This window comes from Cucumis sativus, chromosome 7 (assembly GCF_000004075.3).
Source record: "Cucumis sativus cultivar 9930 chromosome 7, Cucumber_9930_V3, whole genome shotgun sequence".
Taxonomy (NCBI): domain Eukaryota; kingdom Viridiplantae; phylum Streptophyta; class Magnoliopsida; order Cucurbitales; family Cucurbitaceae; genus Cucumis; species Cucumis sativus.
In genome coordinates, this window is record NC_026661.2 from 17,472,735 (window position 1) to 17,481,054 (window position 8,320).

General features: G+C 35.3%; 1 protein-coding gene across 2 annotated transcripts; it reads left to right on the forward strand.

Annotated features, from left to right (window-relative positions):
• Positions 1 to 1,289: 1,289 nt before the first annotated feature.
• Positions 1,290 to 8,030, forward strand: LOC101207766 (serine/threonine-protein kinase Nek4). Of its 2 annotated transcripts, none has more exons than XM_011660982.2 (15): positions 1,290 to 1,535; positions 2,277 to 2,430; positions 2,535 to 2,601; positions 2,828 to 2,893; positions 3,541 to 3,587; positions 3,899 to 3,944; positions 4,055 to 4,135; positions 4,258 to 4,300; positions 4,419 to 4,468; positions 4,611 to 4,692; positions 4,782 to 4,831; positions 4,935 to 5,008; positions 5,224 to 5,275; positions 5,397 to 5,849; positions 6,683 to 8,030. In XM_011660982.2, exons 2-15 carry the CDS (start codon positions 2,345 to 2,347, stop codon positions 7,325 to 7,327), a joined length of 1,842 nt encoding a protein of 613 aa, XP_011659284.1. In that variant the 5' UTR covers positions 1,290 to 1,535; positions 2,277 to 2,344; the 3' UTR covers positions 7,328 to 8,030. The 2 variants fall into 2 exon arrangements, with proteins under 2 accessions (XP_011659284.1, XP_011659285.1); XM_011660983.2 differs by having other exon boundaries at positions 2,281 to 2,430.
• The last annotated feature ends 290 nt before the right edge of the window (positions 8,031 to 8,320 follow it).

An 8,320-nucleotide genomic window follows, 5' to 3' on the forward strand; every position in this document is an offset into this window, starting at 1 on the left:
AAGTATAATATCAATTGACAAAGTATGAAAAAAATGGCACTCTTTTTAAGATTAATCTAAATTCTCTTCCACTTGTTATCACTAGAAAGAGAGAGAAAGCAAATTCCAATTCATCCTAAGGTTTAAAAGCTTTGAATTTGTTTATATGGTTCCCATTTGATTTTCTATGTTTAAGCCATTTTGAAATATTCAATGGTGCTTGGCTCATAGTCACAACATGATTTTTACTTTGAGTTGGTAAAATTTATAACTCAATATTGTAGTCCATCAATTTTAAATTTTGGTAGAGTTGAGTTGGTTATTTAAACTAACTTACCCTAACTCAACAACTCTATGTTTTTCTAAATGTTTTGAATGACTCAACCTATTGGCTACTTACTACTGTTAGTGACTATCACCTACCACACTTTGTGACCAACTAAACGATCACATTCGCATGATCAATTATGCTTTTCAACTCTAGACTTTGTCGAGAATTTCTAATAATTAACTTTAGCGAAGACCACCTTTGATGATAAACTTCGATGGCAACCACCTTTAACAACCAATACAAATGCTCACCTAAGGAGATAAACTTTGTTGGTCAACTCCAACGATAATCACTCAAGTGATCAACTCAAACCACCAACTCTGTTATTCATCTCCAACAACCAACTCGAATGATTGAAAAAACAAAAACAAAGAAACCAACTAAAAGAAGATATTTTTAAATACAAAATTGAGATTATTAGTTTATATTGTCGATAACCATCTTTTATAGTAATTTGATCGATAGAAAGTTTGAGAATGATTGGTCATCTTTAAAACCTAATTGTTGCATACAAAATGTCTTAATAATTTCACCACAATACATGAGAAATATTTTTTGATCCAACTTGGTAAAGGTGACTTGCTTTGATTGTTTTAATGAAGAATATTTTAAATTACATAAAAATTAACAAATCACAAACCAAAATTAAAATGAAAAGTATATGAAATAGAAACAAAATTGTAAAATTAAAATGAAGGTACAAAATCAAAACTCATAAAACCAAAGTCAAAAGACATTTGTGTATATTAGTAAGTCTTAATGAGTAGTTATGTGGGTTTAAACTCTTCTACTCTACATAGTTGTGGTTGTACTTAAAAAGAACTAAGTGGACTAAATTGAAATTTTGGGTTAATTTGTAATTTTGCAAAATCACCCCTCGCCCTCCCTCCTCTCTCTCCAAATCTCTTTCTCTCTCTCTCTCTCTCCAAATTTGAAACTTTGAATTTCTCTGTCTCTTTTGCTTTTTTCCAAAATTTCTCTCTCTCTCTCTCTCTCTCTCTCTCTCTCTCTCTCTCTCTCATTACAATAATGGATTTTACAATAAAGAATGGTTGAAGAGTTTCCATCCACCATTCTCTCTCCTTTTCTCTCTGCATTTTTCTTACTCCAACCAACCCAACCCCTTACTTCATTCTCCTCTTCTACACTTCTTCTTCTTCTTCTTCTTCTTCTTCTTCTTCTTCTTCTTCTTCCATCGCTGGAGAATCGCTTCTTCATCCTCCAGGTTACAACTCTCTCTGTTCTTCATTTCTTTGTTTCTTTCTGATTACGGAACTTCTCCGCCAAAGTTTTGATGTTTGATGTTGCTGTTTTTGCCCTAGACACTTATCACTCTTCTTTTTTCTACTTGCATTTCTTCTCTTGTTTCCTTTTTTTTTTTTTTGTTAAGATACTCTTTCGTTCGAACCCACTTCCTCCTACTGTTTTTCTTCTTGCATTTGTGTAATTTCTGCTTCTAAACGCTTCTTATGCCTTTCGAAACAGTTAACGTTAAGTGAATGGTGAGGATCAGTGAGAGGACGACAAGAATGTTACTTCATAGTCACTTTGAGTTGAATGCTTTAGTGAAAGTGTAAACGCTACGTTACCATCACGTGATTTGATGCTGTTTTGGTTTTGTGTTTGAATTCAAAATCATGTGCCTACTCTTTGAATTTTTGGATTCAATGGCAACGGATTTGCTTCATAACCTAACCTTGTTTCCATTTGACGATCGAGTTCTGTTTAATTATTTTTAACTTTAGGCATTTTAATTATATAGAATATGATGAATTTGTCTGCCTAAAACTTTGAATCATGTCATTTGGTTTGTGGTTGGCAAATTGTAGTTGTCTTGTCTTATTGTCTTATGCCACCAAAAGTTTTATGCGTTTCAGATGGAAATTAACGAATGCTTTTGTAGTTTAGAGAAAAAAGGGATGGTGATACTGTGCATTACTAATTTTATTTATTTGATGAATTTTGGTTAGTGGCCTTGGCCTGGGTTTTCCCCTCTTTCGTTTATCAAAGGACAGCGGTGTTGACGGTATTTAAATGGAGCAGTATGAAATTCTAGAGCAAATTGGCAAGGGTTCATTCGGGTCTGCTCTTCTTGTTAGGCATAAGCTTGAAAAGAGGAGGTATCATATTTCCCTGCTTATGGATAATGGGTTTTGTTTAATTATAATTTACAATGACAGAAATGCTTCAGTAACTGCCAAAATTTTACCTTTGCATTTTACAGGTATGTTCTCAAGAAGATTCGTCTTGCTCGCCAAACTGATAGAACAAGGAGGTCAGCTCATCAGGAGGTTAGTGGTAACTCTGCTGAACGAAATATATATATAAATATTTGTCTTATTAACATTTAAAGTTTTATGCAGTATGGAAATTATTTTTAATTTTGCGAACCTAGGTTTGCAAATGATGATTTAAAGCCCGTGTCTGCTAGTTGATTGATGTTTACATGATTAGTCGTGTGAAAAAAGTTATCAAATATCACATGATTACTGACTTATTTCTATTATTTTTCTTCAGATGGAGCTTATATCTAAAGCACGCAACCCTTTTATTGTAGAGTATAAAGATTCATGGGTAGAAAAGGTCAGTATATCTTGAATTACTCTATATTTTTTTTTTTTCTTTAAAAAAAAAACTATTGTATGATGTTGCTTTGGGGGGGATTCATTTTGATGTCTATTTTCTTATGGGCCTTCTGGATGTGGTGTGGATTTGACCCCCGTTATCTTTAGAACGTATTTTAAAATTTTTAATGTCCCCGTGGTATCTATGTATGGGATTTTGATAGAGAACATAAGCGTTTGAAAGATAAAAGGTAACCAAACTACAAGATGAACTCAAGTGTTAGATTTACATGGACCTTCCAAATATTTGTACACTCTCAAGCCTACATTTTTCAAAATTATTGCTTTTCTTTCTTCTTTCCCACTCCCTGTATTTATAACAAACAACCATAAAAACTTCTCCAACTAATTGCTAATATACCCTTAATACTCTTATTATATCCTAATAGCATTTCTAACAAACTTCAGTTACTCTGTTCGTCATTGGTATTTTACTTGTAGCATTTCTCAGAATTGAAGAATGTCAATTTTATTAACTTTGTTTCTCTTTTTCAGTTTTATTATTTGTTTGAATGTATGATTAAGTATTTTCTTTTGACCCATTAGTTTTGGTTAAGGAGATTATTATCTGCAATGTGCCTGATTTGTTGAAATATTCTCTTCCAGGGCTGTTTTGTGTGCATTGTGATAGGATATTGTGAAGGAGGAGACATGTAAGTTCTGCTGAAATTTATTCCATAATAGCTTATTTTTGTGGTAAGAAGCATCAACTGCATTATAATCATAAGTAATGTAGATGACCTGTCCTCCTATGCTGATCAGAAGGAATGCAGAAAACCTTTCTGTAGGCAGCTATTTGGCTAGGGGAATAATTAACAAAAATTTTATCTAAACTCTGGAACACCTACAATGTATCTTATATAGAATTTAGTCAACAACTCCATGACATCTCATTCAATTTCATTTTCAGTTTTATTCTTCTGTGGTATCTCTATAACTTCCCTGTATTCCTTATTTTCGACAGGGCTGAGGCCATAAAAAGAGCCAACGGTGTTTTTTTTCCTGAAGAGGTGGGTTTCTTGTTTGATGGCTATACTCTTCAGCTTTGCCGATAATACTATTGTTTTAACTGTCAACCGATCAACCTGGTTTGTTTAACAAATAACACTGTAATTTGCAGAAACTTTGTAGGTGGCTTGTTCAACTTCTTATGGCACTTGATTACCTTCATTGTAATCATATTCTTCACCGTGATGTTAAGGTTGGTACCTCACTACATATGCCCTTGTTAGATGACATTACACGATCCTTTGAACTACTATATTTTTTTTGTTTATTTATTTAATAATTAATTTAAATTAACTTTTTTCATTGCTGGTACAGTGTTCAAATATATTCTTGACAAAAGATCAAGACATACGCCTAGGTAACCCATATGCCTTGGTCTTCTTTCTCTCTAAATAGTTAGTCTTGAACGTTCACACAATATTTTATTTCTAGTTTCATTTGGAATAAATGAATATATGTCTGCATTGGCTGTGCAGGTGACTTTGGCCTTGCTAAAATGTTGACCTCGGATGACCTTGCTTCATCTGTGAGTACCATAGCCAAGAGTCTGAATACAATTATGATGTATTTTCTCGGCAATCATGTGTATCTTTTTCATGTTGGTGTTAGCGAGTGAGAAGGATTGTTAGTTGGAGTTGTAAATTTGTAATATTTCTGATGCACTGCAGGTTGTGGGTACTCCAAGTTACATGTGCCCTGAGCTTCTTGCTGACATACCTTATGGTTCAAAGTCAGATATATGGTCTCTTGGTAAACCACCTCTTATTGATCCTTGTATTCCTATCTTATATCAGTTGTGATTTCTTGAATATCTATATGGGCTTCAACTTTCTATTCAGGATGTTGCATCTATGAAATGGCTGCCCACAAGCCAGCATTTAAAGCCTTTGTAAGTTGCTTGTAGTTGCTTTGCCTATCAATAGTCAAATTAGATCACACAACAATGCAGTCCTGTTTTTTGGGAAGACTCATTTGATTTTTTTCCCAAGCAGGATATGCAGTCCTTGATCAATAAAATTAACAAGTCCATTGTGGCTCCGCTTCCAACCATGTATTCGGGTGCATTGTGAGTTCCAATTTAGTCTGTACATTTACTAGATGAAATCTTTACTTTCTTTTGCATTCCAAACATTGACGTTATTACCCTCCTTCCTGCATTTCCATTAACCGTTATTTTTAAATCATCAACTTTCCGATTATCTGATCATCATCATTTATCTAACATGCTTGTTGAATAATGACCTCAAGTTTTCTGAAATATTTCTTTGATCAATCGTCCAGCCGAGGCCTTGTCAAAAGCATGCTGCGAAAAAATCCAGAGCTCCGACCAAGTGTATGTCTTTTCTTCATGTCTATATATTGTGATATTACGCATGGAGTTTACTAGAGCATTGTCAAATTTTATCTTTTTGGTGGGTTTTTCTTGACGTTACTCGTTTGGTTTTACTTTGTAGGCCGCTGAATTACTCAATCATCCACATCTCCAGCCCTACATTCTTAAGGTTCACCTTAAGTTGAATAGCCCCAGGCGAAATACTTTTCCTCTTCAACGGTCTGATACAAACTATATCAAGAAAACAAGATTTGAAGAGCCAGGATCTGATAGCTTAAGAGCTTTCAGAGAGAAGAGACTGTCTTTTAGCAATGACAGGGCAGTAAATCCAAGCGTCTCTGTGACTGAAGCAGAGTCACAATGTTCCTCTCGAAGATCACTGCAGTTGCCTAGTTATTTGAATAAAAAGTTTGAGGAATTATCTATCGCGGGAAAAGAAAGTAATGTTGACCTGTCAAGAACCTCAAAGCTTCAAACAATTTCGAAAACCCCAAGGTTGACTAATGCCAAGGTTTCTGCTACACCCAAAAAGCAGACGATCTCATCAAAGTTTTCACCTGCAAACTTCAATCCTGTAAGTTCATAATTAACTTTGTGTATATTGTTCCTTTTCCCCTGAATCCCATCTGTTTGGGCATTTCTTTTCCTATTTCTCCATGTCTGGGTTATGCCTTCCTATTTTTATTTTTTTTCTGAAACAAGAAACAAGAAAATAACAACCCCTAAAGCCTCTGAAATACCAAGAACTACTACACATTGCAGGATTATTATTACAAACTAGTAGGTCACAGTTAGATCTTAATTTATGATGATCGAGACATGATTTCGTTCATTTGTAGTTGACAAACCTCAGTTGAGGAATGGAATTTGGGAAGATTTAAAGGACACTTAACGACTGATGTTCCTGATTGTGAAACTTTGACCAAATTCCTTGTATCTTCAACTGGAAAAAGGCTTTTGAACGCTTCTTCAAAAGAGTATCTTCAACTAAATGTGCTTTAGCTTTCCTACTATCAATACTAAATCATATATTTCATCGTATTCAATATAATGAACAATTGGAGATTAGATAGGATTTTTAGTAGTAGAAGAGCTTAAGAAACCTTAATCAGAGGCAGTTGATTGCCAAGCCCACCGTTAGGTGTTATGTTCATTAGGTGAGGTTTCTAGATGAGTGGAGGATAATGTGTTTGTGAACCTGTGTTTAGCTCACATGTAACAAAGATTTATTAGATGCTTTGCCATAACTGGCTAAGATACAACTAGATGAATTTAATTTTAGGGATGTTTTCTCTTTGTAATGTCTTGTTCTTTTATAATGATTGTAAATTTATGCTTTTAATCCCGAGGTCACAAGTTAAACACCAAGTCCTGGAATTACTCATTTTGGATCTGTTGGTTTTGCAGATTCCAGCATCACATTCTCCAGCTAGTAGAGGATCTTCGCATACAAATCGCCGGGCATCTCTTCCATTGTCAACAAAAACTGCAGGATTTGGCACTCCTTACAGGTCAAATACTGGGTTGCTTCACGGCATGAACTCTCCCGATATCTCCGTTAATGCCCCTAGAATCGATAAGATAGCAGAATTCCCCTTGGTTTCTTCCGAGGATCCTCTACTTCACATCCGTGGAACATCATCAACATCTGCACAATGCAGTAACAACTCACAAGATGATTCCACCAACTGCTCAATTACGAAAGACAAATGTACTGTCCAGGTTGTAGACAAAACCACGATCAAGAAATCCGATGTTCTGAGCTCCAGCTTTAGAGTTCCTGGGAGTGAAAGTGATTACTTTGATCGCAATCCAGCAATTGCCTCTTCAAGCCGTTTATCCTTTGAGTCACGGCAGCGACGGTTCGACACCTCGTCGTACCAGCAACGAGCGGAGGCACTGGAAGGGCTTCTGGAGTTCAGTGCTAAATTACTGCAGCAAGAGAGGTTTGAAGAGCTTGGAGTGTTGTTGAAGCCATTTGGACCGGAGAAAGTTTCTCCCAGAGAAACTGCCATATGGTTGGCTAAGAGCTTCAAGGAGGCAACAGTGTAAGGCTTCCCAAAAGGAATCCGATTAAATACTAACTAAAAATACATCATTACCACTTTTGTACATTGCCTCAACTTTAACCCAACTTAATGTAGGAGCCGAGCCAGCTAGGTTTCCTTTTTTTTTATATCATTTTTGCAAATTTGAAGAAAGAGTTCATCACCTGTTAAATTTTAGGTTCAAGTAAATTGACCAAAATGGGCTTGTGTGTAAAGCCGTTAGAAAGGGTTTTACCTTTTTGTTGCATACCCCAAAAAGGCGATACCAATGGATGGAAAGGAGGGGAGAAATGGCGGTGAGGGCAAGAAAGTGTAAGGGAAGAGAAGGAGGAGATTTCAGAGACTAAATGGGATTTGAAATCAGAGTGAGGAGACATCAAGAATTAGAGAGAAATGGTGAAATGAGGGAATTTGTGTTTGTTTTTGTTGTTTCAGGTGATGAGAAATGAGATTGAAGAAGAAGATGGAGGCAGTTAAGAGGTGATAAGGAAGGGCCCGTTTTCCCTTGGGGAGCCCCGCGTGTTGTTCGTTAGATAGGATATTATGAAATTTGAAGTTCCCTTTTTAGAACTCAAATACATTGGTAGGATGCATACTATTCTTCTCTCTCCCATCACTACAAAAACATTCAAATTATATCTTATTATTTACGGACGGTTTTGGAGGAGGGAAAGGAAAAGAAAAGAACTACGTTAGTCTTTCTCTTCTTTTTCTTCTTGTTGGCCCATGGATTAAGGTGAGGTAAAGGACTCACTTAATCCCCTTCTTTTCTTTTCTTTCATTTTTCAATATAATCCTTCTCTTTCCTCTTTTTAATCAATCACCTTACAAACATCTTTTTCTTAAATAAAACAAGTTTTTGAAAACTAATAGAATTTTTTTCCCCTTTTCCCTTTAGTTAGAATTTGACCCAAAATGATAATATTTTATGTGCCAACTATAATAAACAAAAATTATAACAATGTAACATCAAATTAAACGATACCTAAATCTAACC

What these genes read in the sequence shown, in the direction of transcription:
- LOC101207766 (XM_011660982.2), top strand. Translation starts at nt 2,345, where the DNA reads ATGGAGCAGTATGAAATTCTAGAGCAAATTGGCAAGGGTTCATTCGGG. An exon ending in AGATCAAGACATACGCCTAG is followed by an intron (nt 4,301 to 4,418) that starts GTAACCCATATG and finishes TTGGCTGTGCAG; the next exon opens with GTGACTTTGGCCTTGCTAAA. An exon ending in ATCCAGAGCTCCGACCAAGT is followed by an intron (nt 5,276 to 5,396) that starts GTATGTCTTTTC and finishes TTTACTTTGTAG; the next exon opens with GCCGCTGAATTACTCAATCA.